The sequence below is a fragment of the Xiphophorus hellerii genome, chromosome 20, assembly GCF_003331165.1.
Source record: "Xiphophorus hellerii strain 12219 chromosome 20, Xiphophorus_hellerii-4.1, whole genome shotgun sequence".
NCBI classification, from domain to species: Eukaryota; Metazoa; Chordata; class Actinopteri; order Cyprinodontiformes; family Poeciliidae; genus Xiphophorus; species Xiphophorus hellerii.
Window position 1 is genome coordinate 4,705,463 of NC_045691.1, and position 23,796 is coordinate 4,729,258.

Sequence of the window (23,796 nt, forward strand, 5' to 3'; positions counted from 1 at the left end):
CTAGAATGCTGATCCAGAACGCTGCTGCTGGCGTTCTGACTAAAACCAGGAAGATGGAGCACATCACCCAGTTCTAAAGACCTTCCACTGGCTATCTGTTCTGGTTAGGGTTGGTTCTGGTTCTGCTCTGGCATCCCCAGAACCAGAAAAACATGGAGAAGCAGCATTCAGCTTCTATCCACCACAAATCTGGAACAAACTTTCAGAAAACTGCATAACAGCCGAAACACTGAGTTCCTTTAAACCACAACTAAAACCCAGCTGTTTAGAGTTGCTTGTGAAACTTTATAAATGAAACATTAATCAATATATTTGATGTGTATTGATTATTTTTATGATTAGACTCGTCAAAATGTAATGTCTTTCTGGTTTCTCAGTTGGTGACTGTATGATGTTTTTATGACTTTATTTTTGTGTTTTATAATGTAAAGCACTTTGAACTGCCTTGCTGCTGAAATGTGCTGTACAAATAAATTTTATTGATTGATTGGTAATGAGAAGAACATGAAATAAATAAACATTTAATAAGTCAACCCCGACCTTTCTGCCCTTTTCTCCTTCAGTTTGTGGCAGCGACTCGTCAGGTCAGAGAAGATGCTGCGATCAGCTGCAGGTCTCAGAACCAGAACATCCTCTCCTCTCATAGCAGCCAGTGTTTCTGCTCTGGCTGCTGAGTCTGCAACCATTCAGAGTCCAGAACCGACCCAGAATCCAGGACCTGGAGCCAGACCGGGCCTCGGCTTCAGCTCTCTCACTCAGGTAGGAAACGGATGTGTGTCTACCTTTAAGACCAGCTTTCCTGTTTTCTGTTCTTCTGAGGATCGGTGTGGCCCGTTGGACCCGGTCAGGTTTTGTTTAAAAGGGTTCGATGTTTGGCGCTTCTGATTTAACTCTGACTGGAAATAAATTATTCAGCTTTTAGTTCACTTTGTTTATTCGTTCACAGGTAGGAAATCAGAAACTGTAAAATATTTCCAGTATTCAGTTTAAATATAATTTCTGCAGAAACCGTGCAGTCGCTGTGTTTCCACTGAAAGTAAAAACTGAAATTACCTTGAGTCAGCTTGTTTAATATGTTTTTGTTTTTTAAATGTGTAAAGTGTGAAAAATATGCAATCCTACCAAACAAAATAAAATCAAATTATGCTCTATGGGGCCCCCTGACTGGTGTTGGGCCTTAAGCAGGTGCTTAAGTCTCACATGCCTTGGGCCGGCTCTGGAGGTGATATTTTATTGCAGTTGATATTTCATTGTAATCTTTAGTTTAACACATTAAATGACAGAAACACAGAAAACCATCTCAGATTTTATCAGTTCTGATGGATCTTTTGGAAACTTGTGTTTTTTGTTTTTCCACTCCTTCAGCTTGTCAGAAACTTTTTCCACATTTTGGAGGTAATAATTTGGACTTTCTGGTTTTATGTGGAAGTGAAACGGTAGCAGCTTGTGGTTGTAAGGGGGAAGCAGTGAACGCATTTAATAAACTCCGAGTTTCTCCTGCTGCGTTCGTGGCTGCAGGACAAACAACCGTCCGCCTGTAAACTGTTAATTACGCAGAGACTCAGACGGCGGCTTCAGGGCTCAAAACAAACATAAATACGCTGATCTCCACATTCATTCAGGTGAAAACCTTCAATCCATCTGAACACAATCAGCTTCCTGCTAAAAGAACAGCTTCCTTTGCCTCATGTCTTCCCCCTTTAGATTATGGCCAACTGGTGCCAAAAACGCAACAGTGAATAATCCAAAGCACAATCAGTTTATAGTCACCATTTCTAAATTATAACTAATAAAAATCTAGCAAACACACTGTAAAAAGTAATTAAAACTAACTATGAAATAAAATTTTACTGTAATGACAAACCTAAAACTATTATGACTGGACTGCAGACGGGTAGGAAGTTGCATCATGGTATGGGTCAAATTAATCCAGCATTTCTGACTTGTGTTGTTCAAAAATCTGAACTGAGCCAAAATGTTCTGTCCAGCTGAGTCCAGCCTATAAAGAGAGCTGGAAAAGGAAGAATCTAAGATCAGCTCCGACTCAAACTGTAAAACACGTTTTTTCCATCTCTACTCTGCATGAGAGCTGAAATGTCTGGAGTCTGAGAAACTCTGTGGGAAACGTTGCTACCTTCACTCCAGGGACGATCCTCAGCTGTTTGGACATAAATCTCAGCAGATGAAACAGATTTCATGCACCATGGTTGCTTGGTAAAAAAATCTGAGATCTGATTCCAACCTGGACCTGAACTCTCCAAGGTCACACAGCCTTTCTCTCCGATTCAAACCATTTCTGCTGGAACGTTCGTCATCAACACTCAGATCTACAGAGGCGATGCTCAGAGGTCACCGGGTCAACCAGGCTGCAGTACGGCGCCGGTTGGTAGCCCTGAACTTCTGATCTGCCATACTGTTGGTTCTACATCCACTGATTGGATCTTTCTCTCACTTCCTTCAAGTCCTTCAAGCTGTTGGACTCAGATTAGCTATAATCCATGCAGATCTGATTAATTGTTCTGGGCTCGACACACAAGGAGCGACCAACGTCAGCAAAAGACAAAAGGAGCATTTGACTCTTTGTGTTCAATTGACATGAGGCCATTTTTCAATTCAACCCAGATGATTTGTCCAGTGGAATCTGGGCTCGGAAATAATCTGGACCCTGTATGGAAGCAGCGATGGGTCAGATTTAGTGGTCGATGGTTGGGTTCAAACTGAAGCCAGAAGCAGACGGTCCGTTGGAGTCTGAGGAAGGAGAAACGTTGGTTTGATTTCCACCTCGTCTTCTTAACTCTACAGTCGGAGTCTCTGTTGGAGCCCAAAGTTTCAGGGAAAAAGACCTCTGGGTCAGTTTGACATCTCTGACATCACTTCCTCCTCGCCCTGCTGCTGCTGGTTTCTGACGCTCCAACCAAAACAAGCTGACTTCATGTGGGACTGGGATGGGAAACACCTACATTCCCATCATCACACACACACACCCCCACGCACACCCACACACACCCACACACACTCTGCAGCTCAGTCTGAGGTGTGTTTTTGCGTCGTTAGATAAAAACATGCTGCGTGTTTCTGCAGGAAATCTGTCAAAGCTGATTCACATCCCAAATCATCCAGACAGAAGAGAGCAGGAATGTGACCTGCGTGTGTGTGTGTGGATGTTGGCGTGGGCATGTGTGTGTGAGCGTTGGCCCCCTACACTGTTACGCTGTCAACCTTGACCTTTAACTTGCTCTGATTACAGTTTGTAAGTTTGAGAGGAAAAGAGTTAGAACGAAAGAGCAAAATGTTGTGAGAAGTTTATAGACGAGATGAAGGATCTAGGGAAGGAAGGGAGGAAGGAAGGATGAGACTGAGGATGTTTCCTGAGTTGAACAAAGCAGAGCTTCGAAGGAATGGAGGCGAGGGGAAATCAGGTTCTTTATATCATGGTGTCGTCAGGTACAGCCCATCAGAAATGCATGGATTTTGTTTCCATCAACTCCCAGGGTGATTCCTCGACCTTCGGGGTTGAAGGTGATCATAGCGTGTTTGGCATGTTGATGCGTTCTGATAATCAGGAGCTGAATCTCACGGCTAGCCGTCACTCTGGGTGTCTCAGCTAGCGTACTAGAATTTCCTCAGCTAGAATAGTTCACATCCTCAGCTAGCTAGCTGCTATACACAAACAATACGTGAAACAAGAGCATTATGATCCTGCAGCCATTATAATAATAATATTATCGCAATGAAACAAAAAATTAAACTGCAGCAAAGATTGAAAGTCTGAGCAATAATTCAGAACTTGCAGGGATGGAAAGATGAAGATGGGAGCGAAGACCTTACGTCCCTGAACAACTCGTGGACGTAGTTTCTGTATTTGGGCCTCTCCGTGATCCCAGTGGTCTGATTGGATCCAGAAGCTTCTTCCTCGTCAAACAGAACAGTTCTGTTGACACCAGCTGTCTGGAGTGTTGCTCTGCAGGCAGGTTTGGTTGCCATAACGCCGTGCAGCCAGAGTGTTTTTATATCTTCCCGTCTAAAACTACTGGAAAACCTGAAGTCAAAGCATAACAGATTTCCACTGACTGATATAAACTCTTGGCTGCTTCTTCAGGGTTTCATGTCACATTTTCCAACCCCCCCTCTGATATCTCCCACAGTGTTTACTTTTCATTTTGTGGTCAATTTGCCATCATGGCTGCTTGATGAATGAGATCCTGGAGGATTGGAGAGAAAAGCAGAAGCTCCATAAATAACTTCCTGGGCTTAAATCTCCTCCTCCTGTTTCTTACTTTTTATTTTTAGCAGCTTTGTTCTTCCATCATGACATTTAAAAGAAGAAGATGAGACTTTTATTGAACATACTGGTCACTTATGTAGAAAGATTTTCAGAACTACCAGTTTGTATTTTGGTGACTTCTGAGGACTTATAGGTTACCCTTCTTGAAAGCACAGCTTTCTGGCTATTTATCCAGAAACTTAAAGGTTACTTTTCTAAAATCTCAGGTTACGTTACTGATACGAGTTCCCACAAGTTTGAACTGGACGTGATATGCGCCATCTTGGTAGGCAAGTGCAGCGCAAAGCATAGATGAACCACTGCATCAAGATCAACAAAAAGAAAGTACATTGACAATGCAAGAGAAATATCTATCAACAAAATGGCTGCTGTCAGGATCGATTCGTATGAGACAGAGAAGAAAAATATGCCAGACGATGTGGATAAGCTGCCTCCAATCTCAATCTATGACGAAGTTACACTACTTATGAACACAAAGAGTGTGTACAACACACGGCCTGAAATCTGTGGATGTATGCGATCAATGTTTAAACGGCTTTGTAAAGGACCTACAGGCTCACTTTTAATACAAAGTTGACATTATTCAAAATGTCTTCCTTATAACAACTTGACATTAACCAAGAAATCATGATGTGACATAAATTTGTTATAAAAGTATTACTGATTAAACTTTACATTAGATTAACTACTTTTCCTAGTTACAGGATACTTTCTAAAACTGCCTTGGTACTTTCTGGTTACTTTGTGTAACATTACAGATTACCTTTCCAAGAACCCACAGAGAGTTTTTTAATAACATTTTAAATACTTTACAGAATCTACAGGTTACTTTTTGATAGTTGGAGAATTTGCTCCTGAATCACCACATTAAGCTCTGATTGCAAAAACTCCTGATTATCTTACAACTTACAAGTTACTTTCCTAGAATCCTGAGATAGTATAAAAGTAGTGCATGTTACCTGAGTGAAGTTGCCCCCTCAACCCCCAAACCCCATCACCTTCTTCAGATCAAAATTAGTGTCAAATGTTTTTGCAGCGGCAACTTTTGATTGTGCTGCTATCATTTTAACGATATTAATGAATGTTTCCAGAGATCATCAGAGGTCATCATCAATATCTTCAAAGCAAAACAGAAGATATTGATATCTTCTGATTTATATCTTCTGCAAAAGACTTGCTGCACAAACATAGCATCAAAACATAGCTGCTATGTTTGTGCAGCTATGTTTTGCTGCACAAACATAGCTGAGTTGATTGCCACCAAATTTGTTTGATTTTTGTAAATGGGAGTGGGGTGTGTGATCGAACATTTACTGCACAAACCAGCACGCACGTTCGACACCAATTTTGTTAGATTTGGGTAATGTGGTGGGCTGGTTGACATTTTGACCTTTAAACTTTCATTATTATCTTCAAAGCAAAAGTAGCACAAATGCAGAAATGTAGTCACTTTGACTTGAAGAAGATGGCGAGGCTGGTTGACCTTTCATAACCTCTGGAAACTTTTATTAATAACTTTAAAATGAGAGTGGCACAAACAAAAGATTTTGCAGCACAAATGTATCACAAAAAAAGGTGATATGGCAGGGGGGCAACTTCATTCTGGTGTACAAGTTGCACCATCCAGGATTAGTTTGCAGCACCTGAACTAAACTAATTCAGCAAGTTTTGTGTAATAAAGACACAAAGCAAAGCCGACAAATGAGGCTTGAGAATCTGATTTGACTTGTTCGTCACTGATTGAGTTTCTAAGCCTGGTGCAGCAGCTGTTTTCATCCATCATCTCTTATTTTCCTCAGCAGGACTCCAAATAAAGGCTGTGTAAACAAATCTGACTTCATTTTTCTGCAGTTCCTCAAATTTTCCTCTACGGCCGGCTGGCTAGCCGGGTCTCTGCCGTCACCTGTCAGCTCGTCACGGCTGTGATTTATTTCTTTCAGAACGGTGCAGCAAATGTGGCGTGCTGCATTCAAAGCCTGAACACGCATTGCGTGCGCATGAGTGACGGTTGTACTCTGCATGCTCCGCGGGGGGTCGTTTCGCTCCACTCTCCTCACTGACAGCTCTGTTTGGTGCTGATCTGCAGAAACATGGACGTGCAAATTCAGCTGCAAGAAATTTTCTGCTTTCACTCAAGTTAAAATTTTGAGCTGCTGTTGTCAGAAACTATAAGTTTACAGGATGAGATGCAGAAATCAGGAGAAGAAAACTCATGATTTAATTTTTCTTTTGATAATTAAAAGCTGTAGGCTCCAAATGTTGATGATCATGTTTTAGCTAGAGGTGGAATCAATTCAAATGTTTAATTGAACTCATCGTAATTCATCGAAAACAACATAGCAACAAAATAAGCAGCATTTTCAATTCAAAAACCATTTTTTTTATTGAATTATTTGACAGATGAGATCTAACAGCAAAGATATTTTTATTTTTGAATCTATTATTTAGGTTATTCAACCATCAGATTGATGGACTTAAAGTTTTTCATGATATTTTGTGGTATTACTGTGATATCAATAAAAGTGACTAAGAATTATTTATGGCTCTGACTGATTCAGCAATCATAGCTACACAAACACTAATACTGCTCTTCAAAAGCACATAAAGAAGTTTGATTTGTATCACTGAAAGTAACTGTATTTAATCATATTTTCAAATTTATTTATATTTATTGATGTTTTTATTGAACAAACAGTGGAGAAAGCTAACAATCCTGACATTATGGACAGTTTTGGGGTTTTAAACATAATTAATTAGAATTTTAAATCAAAATGATAAACAATACGATACATGCCTAGCTCTGCCGCCAATCAAGAAAAGAGGCTACGTCCTGCCATCGCTGCTGTTAGCGGATGTCGCTTGTGCGTCAGATTTACGGGTGTACCAGAAACTGTAAGGATAGAAAGGTTCCGGCTGTTGCTTTTCTATAAAAATTCTTCATATTTAAAGCAGTTTTCTATCCACATTTTAAAAGTTTTGCTCCAGAGTTTTACTCATTACATGAGAATAAATCAATCAAATAACTGAGGGATGAAGTTACAGCGATAAATTGGTGTCAGCTGTGAGGAACCTGCAGTCGGCCAGAAAAACTTCACTTTCAATGAATGAAAAGTAAAAATAATTGGGAGCCTGATGGCTGCCGACGCCTCCTGCTGCGAAACGGTTTGGATTCCTGAGCTCTGCTGTTTCTGCTTGGATTGTCGTTGGGTTGGCAGCGGCGCTGCAGCGGTTGGTCCTCCGGCTCCAGGGAGGCCTGAGCCGACAGATCATAAAGCTGGAGCTTCAGGGTTAATTTGCTCTGCTTCTCCAGGTTGTTTTCTGCCTGCTTTAACGCCGCCTCCCCAGGGAGAACAGGGGCCAATCAGTGTGTGTGTGTAGCGTGAGTGTTGACTTTAGTTATGAGGCATTCAACCACAGCACAGAGTTACTAAAACCCACAGAGGGAAGGTTTTCTCCTGACCTGCAGTTCTGGGTTACATTACTGTTGATTTATTAATATAGGAGCCGCCAGGTTCAAACTGCAGCTATGTGGAAAAATGAACTAGACCGACTGGCTTGGGTATGAGGTAAACTCAGATACGTCTGATGATCAGTATGAGGAATTAATTTGTGAAGAATGAGGCCAAAACACAGAGGCAGAGTGAGAAAAGGCAGCTTCAGCCGCCTGTAGAGTCAATTTTAAAGGGGCAGTATTATTAGTTTATAGCACTTATTTTACTTTCATTTGTTCTAAAAATAAGATATATGTCAAATATGACTTAAAAGAAAATTCACTTCCTCTTTAACGTGTTTAAATTGGGCCTCTGTCTCTTAAACAATGTTTTTACCTGTGTTACACTAGTAGTTCGTATATTGAGCTCAGCAGTTCCACCAGGTGTTTGCTAATTGCTTCTGGATAGTTTGAAGGAGCTGAGAGGGGGAAGAATGTCCTGTGAGGCAGAAACTTGGAACTCCAGCTCTCAGGAGGAGCCGTACCTCTAAGGCGGGGCTACGTCCACCCAGGGGTTTTGCTCAGCTGAATGGTTGCCGTGGAGATTAGAGGATTTCTCAAACATGCATGAAAGATGTTTTTGATGAGGGAATAACATTATAACATAATGAAAGCTCAAAAAAGTTGATTTTCCATTAAACTGATACAGAGAAACCAAAACATGACCTGGAAGTTATAGAGCACGGCAAGGTGGTAAAGCACAGTGAAGGCTCATGTTACTGAGGGGAAGCAAACACTTCTGGATCCAGAAAGATGAGGGATAAACCTGGGTGTCTTCTGTCTAAAAATATGTAAATAAAAACTTATATGGGTTGAAATTATTGCTTTATAGAGATGGAGACCTGCGGGGCGCCAGATGCTGCAAGCTAGCAGAGCTCTTGGAGCTAAAAACGTTACGGTCTCTGAACTCCGCCTTCTTTCCTCTGATTGGTTGATAGATATAGTGCTTAATAACTTCTTTAGTTTTGATCCAAAACGCTCTAGTTGTTCCTGATTAAACTAAGATCTGAGGTCCGAGAGACTCAGCATCCTGTGGAAACCCAGTGACTATCTGCCTGTCTCCTTTTAATTTTAGCAGTTTTAGGACTGAACGTGCAAAGAGTTTCACGGTGAATAAACCCCTGAATGTTCCTGACTCTTCCAGATGTGAGGAACAGCTCGGCGGTCTCCTGGGGCGCCGGCTTTGGCGGGGGCTACCAGGTCCTGCTGCTGGATGAGGACAGAGGATGGCTGCTGGTTGGAGGGAAAGACCACATTTACCTGCTGAACCCCGACAACCTGGACCAGCCCGTCCACAAGGTGAGGTGTCGAACCTTTCTGATGGACCTAGTTGGGCGTTAAACCGTCAGAGCTGCTTGGAGTTCATTATTATTTCTTTTGGTATATAAGATGCAGCAAAGCTCAATTTAAAGTCTTAGCAGTGAAAAAAACTCTGGACTGCTGGTTTATTATTCATCTTTTTCCCGCTATCTCCAAAGTTTATAAATCAGAATATATTCGGATTGCAACAGGATTAAAGAGATTTCTTGGTTGTGGCTCTTTAAAATATTAAAACCAATGAACATTATCTAAATCAATCAATCAATCAAATTTTATTTGTATAGCACATTTCAGCAACAAGCCATTTCAAAGTGCTTTACATCATTACAAACACAGAAACACAAAGTCATGCAACATAGAATCAACAATCAAAACACGACATTAAGTCAGATGCCATCATTAAATATCGTAAGTGGTTACGTTTAAAATACAACTCTACAAAGGCGGGTTTTTAGTCGAGATTTAAAGGCACTCAGTGTTTTTGCTGCTTTACAGTTTTCTGGAAGTTTGTTCCAGATTTGTGGTGCATAGTAAGCTGAATTGCTGCTTCTCCTCGTTTGGTTCTGGTTCTGGGGATGCAGAGCAGAACCAGAAGACCTGAGAGGTCTGGAAGGTTGATACAGCAACAGCAGATCTTTAATGTATTGTGGTGCTAAGCCGTTCAGTGATTTATAAACTAACAACAGTATTTTAAAGTCTATTCTTTGCGCTACAGGGAGCCAGTGTAGGGACTTTAAAACTGGTGTGATGTGATCTATCTTCCTGGTTTTAGTGAGAACGTGAGCAGCAGCATTCTGGATCAGCTGCAAAAGACTTGACAAAGAGAAACTATGGTGATGAGTAAATAGTAGGCGACAATAACAGTTGCTTAATAATTACATGTTTGCAGGTTATCAACATGTAATTAGATGTTTGTTGTTATGAGTTAGCATTCAATATAGTTAGCATTAGCAAGCAAGTCCGGATTTGTTTTGAGATTTTAAGCTGAGTGAAACTTAACCTTATCAGAAACAACATGATAAAAATATTTTAGGGATGATTACAGTTAAAATAGTTTATGAACAATTCTGTTTTTATTTCCTGTTTTTAGGGTAATTGTTAGCATTTAGCATTAGCATCAAGTTTTCCCTTTTCTTTCACAAACTGTAAACATGAGATTAGAAGATAATACTGAAGGAATGAATAACTAACAGTTACTTTCTAACCATGTTTTATATGTTAAACTAAATTAATCCCATCATTTGCAGCTAGCATGATGTTAGCAGAGTCACCCTTCAGCACAGCGTTCAACGTGACAACATGAGACTCACACAGGTTGTGGCTTTCGTGTTGAACCCTCTTTGCATGAAGGACACACCTTTTATTGTACACGAGTGTTTTCAATTAGACAGGTCACGTGATGTGACTCACAATAATCCAATAATGATAAAAACAACAACAAATGAGAGCACATAAACATTCATACTGTCAACACCCCCACTTGCTCACATTTGGGTAACTTCCTCTCTCTTAATACTTCTTCCAAATACATTCATGTTCCACCAAACATAAACATTTCATACTTCCTCAACTTAATCTTTGTTGCTGGTTTAGTTAGTACATCTGCAACCATTTCATTAGTTGGACAGTACTCTAGAAAGACTTTTCCTTCATTTACAACTGATCTGACAAAATGATATTTAATATCAATATGTTTACATCTTTGTCTATACACAGGATTTTTGGCTAAGGATATGGTACCCTGATTATCCTCATAAATCTTAGCTAAATAATCCTTACCATCCATGTTGAACAACAGTTGTTTCAAGTATAAGCATTCCTGTACAGTAACAGCTAATGCCATGTACTCTGCTTCACATGTGGATAGAGATACTGTAGGCTGTCTTTTGGTCTTCCACGAGACCAACGGACCATCTCTATTTAGACTCATACAGTAACCTGTTGTACTCCTTCGATCTGTTACATCGCCTGCCCAATCGGCATCACTGTATGCATATATAAGGTTATCACAGGCACCCTTTTTAAAACATAGTACTTTATCTTGTGTGCCTCTTAGATACCTAAAAACATGTTTTACAGTATTCCACTGTTCTGTGGTTGGGTTTGCAAAGTACTGTGACAGTTTGCTTACAACATAGCTTAAATCTGGTCTTGTACATGTTGACAAATAGATTAAGCTCCCTATTGCCTCCCTGTATTTTCTGACATCATCCATTACTTCAGCATTATCAGCATAGTTAAGTTTCTGCTCACAAGGGGTAGTTCGTGGCTTACAGTTCAGCATGTCAAACTTTTCCAGTATTTTCTTTACATACTTCGACTGTGACATTTTAATACTGTCAGCATCTTTCTCAAAGTCAATGCCAAGAAAATGTGTCAAATTTCCTAAGTCCTTCATCCTAAATTTGAAGTTAAGTTTTTCTTTTATATCTCTAAGGATATTCATATCACTGGCAGCAATAATCAAATCATCGACCCATATAATGATAAACACAGTTTCAGTATCAGTAATCTTTGTGTAAACACAATGATCAGCAGGGTTTTGAACAAACTTGATTTCACATAGATAGTCATGCAACATTCTGTTCCAGTTTCTGCTTGACTGTTTAAGTCCATAAAGAGATTTTTGCAGTTTATACACCAGTCTTTTATTTTCTTGAGATTCCTTCTTGTAGCCCTCTGGTTGTTCAATATAAAGTTCACATTCAATTGGGGCATGTAAATATGCTGTCTTTACATCCATCTGGTGAACAAACATGTTCTCCTGTACTACCTTTTGCATCAACACTCTGATGCTCGTCATGCTAGCAGTTGGTGAAAAGGTTTCATCATAGTTCATACCTTTCTTTTGACTGAATCCTTTAGCAACATATCTAGCCTTATATTTGTCTGATCCATCACTATTCTTTTTGATTGCATAAACCCATTTACCCCCCACTACAGTTTTACCCTCAGGTAAACTGGTCAGGGAAAAAGTAACATTGTCATTTAATGATTGGATTTCCTCATCCATTGCTGTAACCCACTCTTTTGCATTCACAGATGTTACAGCTTCTTTGTAGGTTTGAGGTACTCCACTTATCAGTCTATAACAATAATCAATGTTAGCCATCTGTTCTTCATCATCAATGCCACATACATAGTCATCTAAATAACCTGGTTTCTGTCTTTCTCTGACAGGGTATCGCCTCTCATGTCCTGTTGTGTGACTGGTACTCGCCCTTGGTTCTTCTTCTGTGCTCAATTTCTGGTCAGAAACATTTACTGGATCAGCCTCTGAAGTTTTGGTTGCTCTGGGATTAATTCTAATCATATCATCATCATCATCCAAATTTACATCAGTCTCATTTTTTCTCTCTGGATACAAATTTCACAAGCCTATGTTTCTGGATTTTCCTGCTGCTTGGAAAATAGACCATATAGGCTGGACTATTCTTGTCATACCCTATAAAAATGCCTTTTTCACACCTTGAATCCAGCTTCCCTTTCTCTCGTTTGTAAGTGTAACAAACACATCCAAACTTGTGCATCCTAGAAATGTTAGGCTGTCTGCCCGTCAACATGAAATAAGGCGTTTGGTTTGTGCGATTATTAAAACATCTATTTCGCACTACAGCAGCTGTCTGAACTGCATACGGCCATAACATTTTTGGCATCTCACCATCGATTAACATACATCTAGCCATGTCAAACAAAGTTCTCCAATTTCGTTCTGCCGTACCATTTTGGTGTGGAGAATATGGTGCTGAGGTCTCATGTCTAATACCATTTTTACTCAGTAATGCCTGATACTCTTTTCCTGTGAATTCTGTACCATTGTCTGACCTCATACATTTAATCTTTCCATGTGGAGCCATGTCAGCAATAAACTTTTCAGTCGCTTGTACTGTGTCACTCTTATTTTTCAAAAAGTATACAAAGACTGCACTGGAATAATCATCTGTGAAGGATAATGCATATCTGTGACCATCTTTGGACATTGGGTCTATAGGTCCTGCTAAATCTGTGTGGACCATTGCTAGCGGTTCTTTAGCTCTTGCATCTGGCTCCTTGTTCCTAGTTTGAACAAATTTTCCTTTTGTGCAGACTTCACAATATGGCTTCGGTTCACCTCTCCCTTTAATTTCCATGCCTTGAACAACATTTTCTAGCTTCAGTACGTCTCTGTAATTGCAATGACCAAGAATCTCATGCCAACTTTGTAAGTCATAACATTTTTTACACTGATCACCACATTCATTGTCCATCGTTTGTAAGTAATACAATTTGTTACATACGTGAATGGGGAACTTGGTATTGCCTCTGAGAAGAACGTTCTTTCCTTCTCTGAAGATCACCGTTGCTCCGCTGGATGTTGCAGCTTTCACTGAGAAGATATCTTGCGGATATGAAGGGATGAATAATGCGTTCCTCAGCACTGTTTTAAGACGTCGACCTCTACTGTCGATCAAACACACTTCCGCGTCTCCTCGTTGCTTAGCAACCCCAAGACACCTGGATCCATCAGCCAGTTCCATGCAGTGCGTCTCGGCCTGGAAACTCCCATCAAGCTTCCGAAACCTCCTGATGTCGGTGATTATGTGCGACGTCGCCCCAGCGTCCACCATCAGACCTCTCCTCTTGATGTCGTCCACTCGCGTGTCAGCGTCGCTCGCCCGGAAAGCAAACTCTTTATCGCCGCCCGTCTCTTCGGCTACTTTCCGTACGTTGTCCCGTTGTTTTCTCCGTCTGCAGGTTGCGTTGCTGTGACTGTTCTTCTTACAGTAACTGCACCACTGCTTCCGCTGGCAAGTTCTGCTTATGTGGCCTTTACTCCCACATTTAAAACACACGATCTCAGAACTTCCTGCTCCAGGATCATCTGCACCTCTTGGTGCGCATTTCGTGCCAAAATGTGCCTTAGTTTTCATCACATTGTCCTCAGATACTGTGGCACGCATATTTTCAGTGTCTTCAAAACTTCTGAGTTTAGTCTTAAACTCTGCAAAAGTCATCTTATCACCATCTTCGCTTTGAGTGATATAAATAGCAAATGGCTTAAATGTCCCTGGAAGTCCTTTCAGGATCATGGCGATCAGAAGTCCGTCGCTCAGCTCCTCACCTGCACTCCTCAATGCGGTGATCGCGGTCTCAGCTCTGATGATGTACTCGGTAACTGTCTCACAGGGTGATTTCTGCAGTGAAGTCAGCTCGGTATACAGGTTAATCACTCTGGGCTTTCCTTTGCCGGCGTAATGGGCCCGCAGGATTCCAAGCGCCGCACGTCCGTCGTCTGCCGCGTCATGCATGACAAGTGATAGACTCTTGTCATCCAAAAACTGAATGAGCTCTGCATAAGCCTCAGCGTTTTTCTTTTCGTCTTCCTCTTCATCGTCTTCATCGGTGGGGCTCTTCAAAATTGTCTCTTTCAGCCCTTGCAATCGTAGATGTCCTAAAAACTTTGTCTCCCATAGTTCGTAATTTTTCTCGTCTCCATCAAAGAGAAGTCTTGACCAGCGGCTGTGCGGCAAGTCTTTTTCTCTTCTGTTCATGTTCCTTGTTTACTTACACAGCAGGTGTTCACTGTCTGTCTGTCGGGACAATTACCCGTTTCTTCATTGATTCTGGGCCCATAACCTGTTAGCAGAGTCACCCTTCAGCACAGCGTTCAACGTGACACATGAGCAACAATTAATATTAGCATCTGCTGTTAATCTGTGATGTTACTGATTTCAAACTCCTATAAACAATTCTGTATTATAGTGCAAGTAGTATTTAGAAATAACCTAACAGATGCTTAATTATAACATTCTAAAATTATTTAGCTAAATTTGATTCGAGCTTCATTATAGTTATTTATGTTACCAGTTGATCCCTACTTTTTCTCTGTTTTCCTAATTTCCTGATCCCTAACTAAACAACAGACCTTCAGGAGATTATCAATATTTATAATTGGGTAACCTCTACTAATTATCTTATTTCTCTTTAATTTTGGACATTAGATTTCAGGGTTTAAAATTAGCAGGTATTTCCATTAGTGGTTGATTCCTTATTTGTTCCATATTTAAGTTTATTATTTGGATATTTTCTATATTTTCCCCATCAGATCCACTGGCCTGCAGCTCAAGAACATGTGGAGCACTGCAGGCTGGCAGGCAAGAGCCTGGAGGTAAAAACAATTATACAAAAGTTTATTTATTTCTCACCTCATATACTGATAATCTTTTTTAGGATTTAAGAATCTGAAATCTGCTTTAAGTCATTTTTTCTACCTACTGTTTTTCTGTGTTTTTATCTGCTAAACCCATTCTGGATGTTCGTATTGTTTGTGTTTGACTTCCAGAGAGATTGTGCCAACTTTGTCCGTGTGCTGCAGCCTTTCAATAAGACTCATGTTTACGTCTGTGGCACCGGCGCCTTCCATCCACAGTGTACTTACCTGCAGCTCAGCCAGAACCCAGAGGTACCAATTATTTGGTTATTTACATTTATTTACCTTTACACTACATATTGATTAAGTTGCATGTCTGCTATGTTCTCAGAGATATGTTTAGCTCATTTGAGAAAAGAGAGGCACTTTTAAAGAGTTTCTGAAAAATTACGGAAGAAAACGACAATATTATACAACGCTGAGTCTTTTTTGTTGCTGTTATTGTTTAACTGTCACTTGTTTTGTATTACAAAAAATAAATAAATCCAATGTAATTTTAAAAAAAATGCTTCCAAACAGTTGGAAATTATAGACTCTTTAAATAGTGCAGAACTCATTCTTGGTGTTATAATCAAGCAAAAATAAACAATACTTTTTCTTTACTTTTGCAGTATTGTGGTTGTAAAATGAACATTTATGCTTATATCTAAAATATGAAATAGCAAACAGAAAGTCCATTGCCAGTTACAGGCACAGTCTGAGTCAAGAACAGATTTAACACAATAACAATTTAGCTTAAATGGGGTCAGAAAGAAAATTTAATAAAAACGCAAAGAATGTGCAAAATCTCACAAAGCAACTAACAGGAAATACAAAAGAAACCGGCGAAATATTTATTTTTTTAAATCGCTGGCAAAGAAACACTAAATTAATTCTTATTTTCTGTAAACTTTCATTGTCTTTTTCTCTGATGTGCAACAAAATGGAGCCAGAGAATCTTCCTCGCTCTTCATCACTCATTCCCTGTCCGTCCTGCAGGAGCCGTGGTTCAGGTTGTCCCATGCCGTGGAGTCAGGACGAGGAAAGTGTCCCTTCAGTCCCAGAGAGCCGTTCGCTGCCAGGCTGACCGGTACCACGCACCTGTCCTCTGGGTTTTTCATAGCATTGTTTTATTTCGTTGTGATTTTTAATTTAATTCAGTTTGTTGTAATTAATTTTAGAGTGTGTTTGTTAGTTTTTATTAGTTAAATGTTTAGTTTTCGTTTGTTTTTAGTTTTAGTTTTTAGGTACTGAGTGCAAAAGGCCAAAGTATTGTGATTAATTATGTCTACATTGATCGGTTAATGAATACTCGACAGAAGATACTGTTTTCAAAAAATGTAATTAATTATTGTTGAACAACAAACTGACTCTGGCGTTTTCTCCAAACTGTCGCTGTCGCCGTTTCGCAGACCAGCGTAAGCGCCGCCGGAAGTATGGAGTGCCGTAGCTGACGTAAACTGCTTGTGTTGTTTCTGCACATCAGTTCGAAAGGTTGATAAATAGATTCATAAACATGAAAACAAAGGATATCTATAACTTCAGTATGTTTTAGTTTGTATTACTAACACACAATATAGTTCCACTTAGTTATAGTCCTCTCCCCATTAATTATCATTTTTATTTATTCAGTTAAAAAAATATAAATGTTTTTCTAATTTCAGTTTTTGTTATTTGTTAGTTTTTGTTAACTATAATAACGTTGGTTGGGAGTCAATGCTCTGATGCGCTGCAGTCAGGAGTCTTTCTGCATTTTCTGTCACCAGAAAAAATTAGGAAAATGTTTGTTTGTCGGGTTTTTGTTAACCAACAACGTTGGTCCTCACAACCACACGATGTTCAAATGATTTTACGTCATTCTCTCCATATTCTGGTGACATTAAGCATCGTGCCGTCCCTGGCCTGTCCGCCCGCCGGCTGAGTGCCGATTCGAGGTGTGTGTGGTCCCTGGGAGTTATTTCACTGCTGACGCCACACTAAACACACTAAACACAGCAACTGTAGATCCTCCTGACCGAGACCCCCAGGGGTCAGCTGGAGCTTCATGTTGAGGTTTCACAGCTGGACAGCAGAGGATGAAGCATCTGTCCTCATCTGGATGTCCTTCTGCAACTCACTGCTTTACTGAAACAACAAACTGCCTGATGCTTTTCTTCTGATGCACAGAAAACTGGTGTCCTCTGTTGAGTATTAATTATCAGTTTGATGCAAACATATTCACAATACTTTGGATCTTTATGAATTCTGCACCTGAAGATTATCCCAATTATGGAAAAACTAAAACTACGGTTATAACTAAATGTTTAACTAATAATAATGACTAAAAACTACCAAACACTCTAAAACTAATTGAATTGTACAAACATGGAAATAAAACTAAACAGTAAAGAAAAACCCAAACTATTACAACCTTGGTTGCAGGAAATACCTGAAGAGCCAAAGTAGTTTGTGATGTTAGCACCTTCAAAGTGCCTCATGACCTTTACCCTGCAGTGACCTTCACCCTGCAGTGACCTTTACCCTGCAGTGATCTTGTCGTTTTTCTCCTCAGATGGTGAACTTTATGCAGGAACCTCTGTCGACTTCATGGGGGCCAACGCGGCGATCTTCTGCACCTCGGTTCAGGGCAGCAGTCAGCATTACATCCGCACCGAGGCGTCCGATCACAACTGGCTCAACGGTGAGCAGCTGCCTCTTCCCATGATGCATTTCTTCATTCTAGCTCCGTTTAGGGTTAAAGACAGCAGAGAAACTGGAGGCTGTCATCGGTTTTCCAACAGTGAACGTCTCCTGTCACCCCACAGAGCCGGACTTTGTGGGCTCCTTCTCCATCCCTGACACTCACAGTCCAGACGACGATAAAGTTTACTTCTTCTTTAAGGAGAAGGCGGTGGAGGCCGGCCAGTGGGACCAGAGGGTCTACAGCCGGGTGGCTCGGGTCTGCAAGGTGAACAACGCTTCAGTCAAAGCCATATTAGAAGGATCATAAATGTTTTCAATAAAACCCTGATGCAGTTTTTCTTTAATTAAATAAAACAACCATACATTCTTTTAACAGTTCCTCTGATTTTTCCTGCTTTTTCATTCATTTTCAGGAGGTTTTTCATGCAGCTCTGACCTTGAATCATTCAGACATTAAAACTCCATGTTGCTTAGGCCTGACCCAACTTCCTGTTTCAGTTTTATAATCAATCTTTCAGTGCATATTTGTTTCTCCTTCCTGCAGAATGACGTTGGTGGGAAGAGGAGTCTGATCAACCGCTGGACCACCTTCCTGAAAGCCCGATTAGTCTGCTCTGTTCCCGGCCCGTCGGGAGTCGATACTCACTTCGATGAGCTCGGTAACGCCGACCCTTTCTCTCTTCTTACTCCATCAAAGCTGCAGCTTGTAACTTTTATAAAGAATATGTTTTTTACATATTTGTTAAGACTCTTACCATGTTGTAACAGTTTATTATGAGACAGATAATCTGCTGAAAAAAAATGGATGTAGGTAAAGCTCCACCCTGAGCTACTATTGTCGTCTAAAGAAATTAATCGCTCCCAAACAAAAACAACCAATCAGAGCCAGAAGGAGGGTCTTAGCGCTATCAGTCAACCTCATGTACTGGCTGCTAATTATGTAGTGGTGGAAAATACAGAAAAAATGTTTATCCATCGTCGTAGGCAGTCATGCTAACTAGCTTGAGCATTCACAACTGTCTATACTAGCTGCAGTAGCAGAGAGCAAGGTGGGATGAGGAGCAGGATGGGGATGAGCAGCGCCACACAACATTGTGATTGACAGCGTTAAGACCCGCCTCTTGGTTCTAATTGGTTGATTCTAGAAGGCAGAGGAGCTTGATTGTTTTCACAGATTACCTGTCTCATACCAAACTGTCACAACACAGCGACAAATGAAAAATGACCATTTAATAAACTGAGTTCAATCGACTAATTTATGGAGAACATAAAGTGATAAAACTTTGCAATCTCGATTTGTCTGTTTTGTTTTAGAGGACATCTTTGTTCTGGAAACCAAGGATCCCCAGAACCCGACCATCTATGGCGTCTTCACCACCTCCAGGTGAGAAACTGCTACCATCATGTCAAAGACATAAAAACGGGATATTTTTTAAAACAAAATAAAAGCAGGTGCCTCCAGCTGAAACAGAGAGATGGAGCGATCGTCTGAAAACTGACTAAATCAAGTCAAGCCCTATAATAAACAGAAAAGAATTAACAAAAAAATAATCAACTGAATTAAAAAGAAAGAAAAGCACAGAATATCTGCAAGAATAAAAAAAGCAAAAATAAGAAATAGGAGGATGACTCATAATAACTTCTTAAAATATAGATACAATAACAAATGCAGGATTTAGCCGTTTATTTATTTTATTATCTTAATAGTTTTAACAACAGAATGACACTAAGAGGAGCAGTAGTATTTGGTTTTTCCTGTCATCAGGTTGGTTACATCGTTTATCGCAAAAACTTCTGGGACAATTTATCATTCAGCAAAATTTTTCATTGTGACAGGCATCTCTGTTGGAGTTAATAAGCTAATAACTTTTTCCACAAAATATTTTTCCACAAAGATAGAAAATAAACGAGCCATTCCGTTTTTGCAAATAGAAACTTTTTCTTTGTTTTTAAACCTGAAAATAGAAATGAAATGGTTTAATTTCCTTCATTATGTTTATAATAAATGATTTTTTTAGTTGTAATTAGTGAAATGATCAGTTTTCCTCCTGTTTGTGTTTTGATTAATCTGGTTATAAATAATCTAATCCAGCTGGAGTCTGTGAGCTCCACCTGCTGAAAGAAACTTTGCAGATTATCTGACCTCCCGCCGCCCTGGCTGGCGCGTGCACACCCTCCCAGTTCAGGGTCAGAGGTCAGGTCTGGGTGGGTGCCTGGGGTCAAAGGTGTAGGGGCCCAGCAGGTTGAGTTTTTCTAACCTTAATGTAGAAAAGCAGAGCCACTTCTCTTTCCACTCCCTCCTCCTCTTCTTCTTTAAAGCTGCAGTAAGTAACTTTAATACAAATATTTTTGTACATATTCATCAAAACTGTCACCAGGTGTGTTATGAGACAGATAATCTTTGAAAAATCGACCTCCTCCTTGAGCTACTACTGCGGTCTGAAGAAATGCAACTCTCCCAACCAAAAGCAACCAGTCAGAGTCAGGAGGTGGGTCTTAGTGCTGTCAATAAGCCTTATGTACTCGCAGATGGCGGATAAACGCCGTCATCAGTGTTTATTCGCCATCATCAGTGGTCATGCTAACTAGCATTAGCATTCATGACAGGCTACGCTAACTGCAGTGCCACATCGATGGTGATTGACAGACTAAGACCCGCTTCCTGACTCTGATTGGTTGTTCCTAAAGCAGTTTTTTCCACATATTATGTGTCTCATTTCAAACTGTCACCACATGATAGATAGATTTAATAAATATGTAAAAAAATATATTTTAAAAAAAAGTCACATTCTTAAACTTTAATAATTTCTCCACCTTCTTTTAGTTTTATTCTTCTTCTGTTGCTCCTTTTATCATCATTTTGTAAATAACACAATTTAATTTTAGTTTTTCTTGCTGTTTGCTGTTTTGTTTCTCCCTGGTTTGATCAACCGGTCGGTCCTCTCTCTCCACAGCTCCATCTTCCAGGGCTCGGCTGTGTGCGTTTACTCCATGGCGTCCATCCGCGCCGCCTTCAACGGCCCGTTTGCCCACAGAGAGGGACCCGACTACCGCTGGGTCGAGTACAAGGGCCGTATCCCGTACCCCAGACCCGGAACGGTGAGTTCAGCACAAGATAACTGGAAGATAACTGCTGCCATCAGGCAGGAGCTGGTGACCTTGCAGGGCGGTGAAGGTCACTGCACAGGTCCAACAGGAAGATAGGAAAACACATCTCTCTGTGGGATACTCCCATTCTCAGGAAGGTAACCGGCCCAGGGTGTCCTGCAGCGCCGCCATCAGTCACAACAACAATGGAGACACTTTGGGATTACATGGAAAGAGTGAAGCTCTTTCAAAAAAAAAAGCCAAAGCCAACTTTATTTATAAGCACTTTTAAAGCTGTAGAATGTAACTTTTAACTATTACTATATCGTATGAGACAGATAATCTGTGAACAATATCTAGTTCCTACGTCTTCTCCCAGTGCTGACTAGAGAGAAGTGATGCAGGAACATTCATGAAAGAAGAATGTAAACTCATAAATATTTATATTTTAATGTAAATATGATTGCTCTGTGGTTGTGGTAGAACTGCCCCACCGAGGGTCAGCATGTAACCGCCAGAATATTTTCCTTTTTCTTGAGTTAAGCTGCCACATTCAGCCTCACACTCCATCATTTATCCCACATATATTGGAAGCTGGATGGCATTTGTGTTTTTGTGAAAAATTAGGAATTTCCTGTGGGATCAGAGTCCAACCTCAGAAAGCTCCTCTGGTCCAACACCGGTTCCTCTGGGACATTTCAGCCACCGTGAGGTCAGAGGTCGCTGTGTGCACGCCGGGTGTCATGGCCGCTCTGCGCGGTGTTTAATCACGCGGTTGAGTGCAGCAGAGGCGAGGCGTGTCGGCGATGAGAGCAGCGAATCAGGCAGAATCAAGCTGAGTCTCACCGCAGAGACAATAATGGCTTCCACATTTCTCACTTCTCTACTGGGTGGCACGTCTTCCCTCGTTAGCTCCAACCTGCTTTACACCTTCAACAAATTCATCTTTCCTACTCTTAGTTTCTCTCTCCTTTCTCTTCATGTTTCCTCACTGAGAGGAAATCTGACTTTATGCACCAATCAGCATGTTGAGACCAGAAGAATTGACCTTCACTGCTTATTTCTAGAGGATTGTTTGATGATTTGGGTTTAAATTCTCCGATTAGATGAAAAGTTCACAGCTTAAACACAACCCGTACTTTATTGGTAGGCCTATCTTAGTAAGCAATAAATCAATTAATTGCATGATTAATTAAAATGAGCTCGATAATTTCCATTTCCACGATTTATAATTTTTCTCTTTTCTCTTTTTGTACCAAAAACCTGGATGTTAAAAGTCTTCAGTCTGGTGTTTTGGTCTCAACTAGCCCTTTTTTTGAAGGACAGTTTTGTTTTGAGTCTTGATGATGGATTTTATTTGTTGTTGCTGTTGTTTTGTTTATTTATTGTGGATATTTAAAATGTCTTCCATTTTAAATGTGTGTTAAATATTCTTTGAGAATGTGTTCTTGCATTATTATTACTATTACATTACTCAAAAAGGGTCTCAAACCAACAATATTATCGTTTATCACAATAACTTCTGGGATAATTTATTGTCCATCGACATTTGTTATCATGACAGGCATATTTCTTGGAGTTAAGAAAAATAAAATAAAAAATAAAATAAGAAATTTGTTCAGTTTGTTTTTATCTCTAAAGATATTTCAGAGACGGAAGAAGGAAACGTGAATCACAGCACAGTGAAGCCTGTTTTAATTAACTAACACCTGGTCACTGCTTTGGTTTTAGGTGTAATGATTAGAATTTCTTAAAAAATTAAACAAAGAAAAAGTTTGAGAAGGTTCTTTGGATTTTATTTTTAACAGTTAGACACGTCAGTAAAACTTATTATGTTATTTTATTTGGCTGATTTTTCATGCAAGAACAACTTACAGGGGCAGAATCAATGAAAATTAACTTCTTTAAGATTTACATGATGCTTGTTGCCTTAATTCTTTCATGCATGTTTGAGAAATTTTTGAATCTCCATGGCAACCATTCAACTTTGCAAAACACCTGGTTGGACCTAGCCCCGCCTTCAAGACCCAGCTCCTCCTCTGGGCTGCAGTTCCCATGCTGAAAGCCACAGAGGCCCAATTTCAAGACATTAAATCAGGAAGTCAAATTCATTTTAAGTCATGTTTACCTTAAAAAAAACAACTGAAGGTAACATAGTTATTTGATGTGCTATAAAATGGATAATACTGCCCCTTTAAAGTCTGACATCCCAGATTGTTTTGGACGGGTTAAGGACGGGTTCGCTCCTGGAAGTGGACCCGTCCTGCCGTTTTCCTGATGTTGTCTTCTCTCCTCTCAGTGTCCCAGTGAGACGTACGATGCGTTGCTCAAGTCCACCAAGGACTTCCCAGATGAGGTGGTGAGCTTCATGCGGCAGCACCAGCTGATGTGGGACCCCGTCCTGCCTCTGGGCGGCCGACCCGTCCTGACCCGGGTCAACTCACCATACCTGCTGAAGAGGGTCGTTGTGGACAGAGTGGAGGCTCAGGACGGACCGTACGACGTCTTACACCTGGGGACAGGTGAGGAGGGATCTTTATAATGATTAAACTCATTGGATCACGTTGAGAATCAGCTTGTTGTCAGTGAAGGTTCACTGGGTCCGTTTTGAACATCTGTATTCTTTGCTGCTCCAGCTGCAGAAACCTGCTGTCGTTTCGGAGAAACGCTGCTGTCAGATAAAACGGTTCTGGTTCTGTGATGAATGAGAGGTCATTTAGTGGCTGGTGACAGGCCGAAGGGGAGAGGGCGCAGAGCTGCTCC

At 40.5% G+C, this 23,796-nt stretch overlaps 1 protein-coding gene across 1 annotated transcript in view; it reads left to right on the forward strand.

Moving 5' to 3' along the window:
* Window positions 1–564: 564 nt before the first annotated feature.
* Window positions 565–23,796, forward strand: part of LOC116711236 (semaphorin-3D) — a 33,671-nt gene continuing 10,439 nt past the window's right edge. The window contains 13 exon segments of the mRNA XM_032550648.1: window positions 565–654; window positions 656–685; window positions 687–759; window positions 8,920–9,074; window positions 15,181–15,243; window positions 15,418–15,537; window positions 16,264–16,354; window positions 17,816–17,944; window positions 18,069–18,211; window positions 18,491–18,605; window positions 19,261–19,330; window positions 20,901–21,045; window positions 23,333–23,555. Coding sequence (XP_032406539.1) covers window positions 595–654; window positions 656–685; window positions 687–759; window positions 8,920–9,074; window positions 15,181–15,243; window positions 15,418–15,537; window positions 16,264–16,354; window positions 17,816–17,944; window positions 18,069–18,211; window positions 18,491–18,605; window positions 19,261–19,330; window positions 20,901–21,045; window positions 23,333–23,555 — 1,417 coding nt within the window. The 5' untranslated portion in view covers window positions 565–594.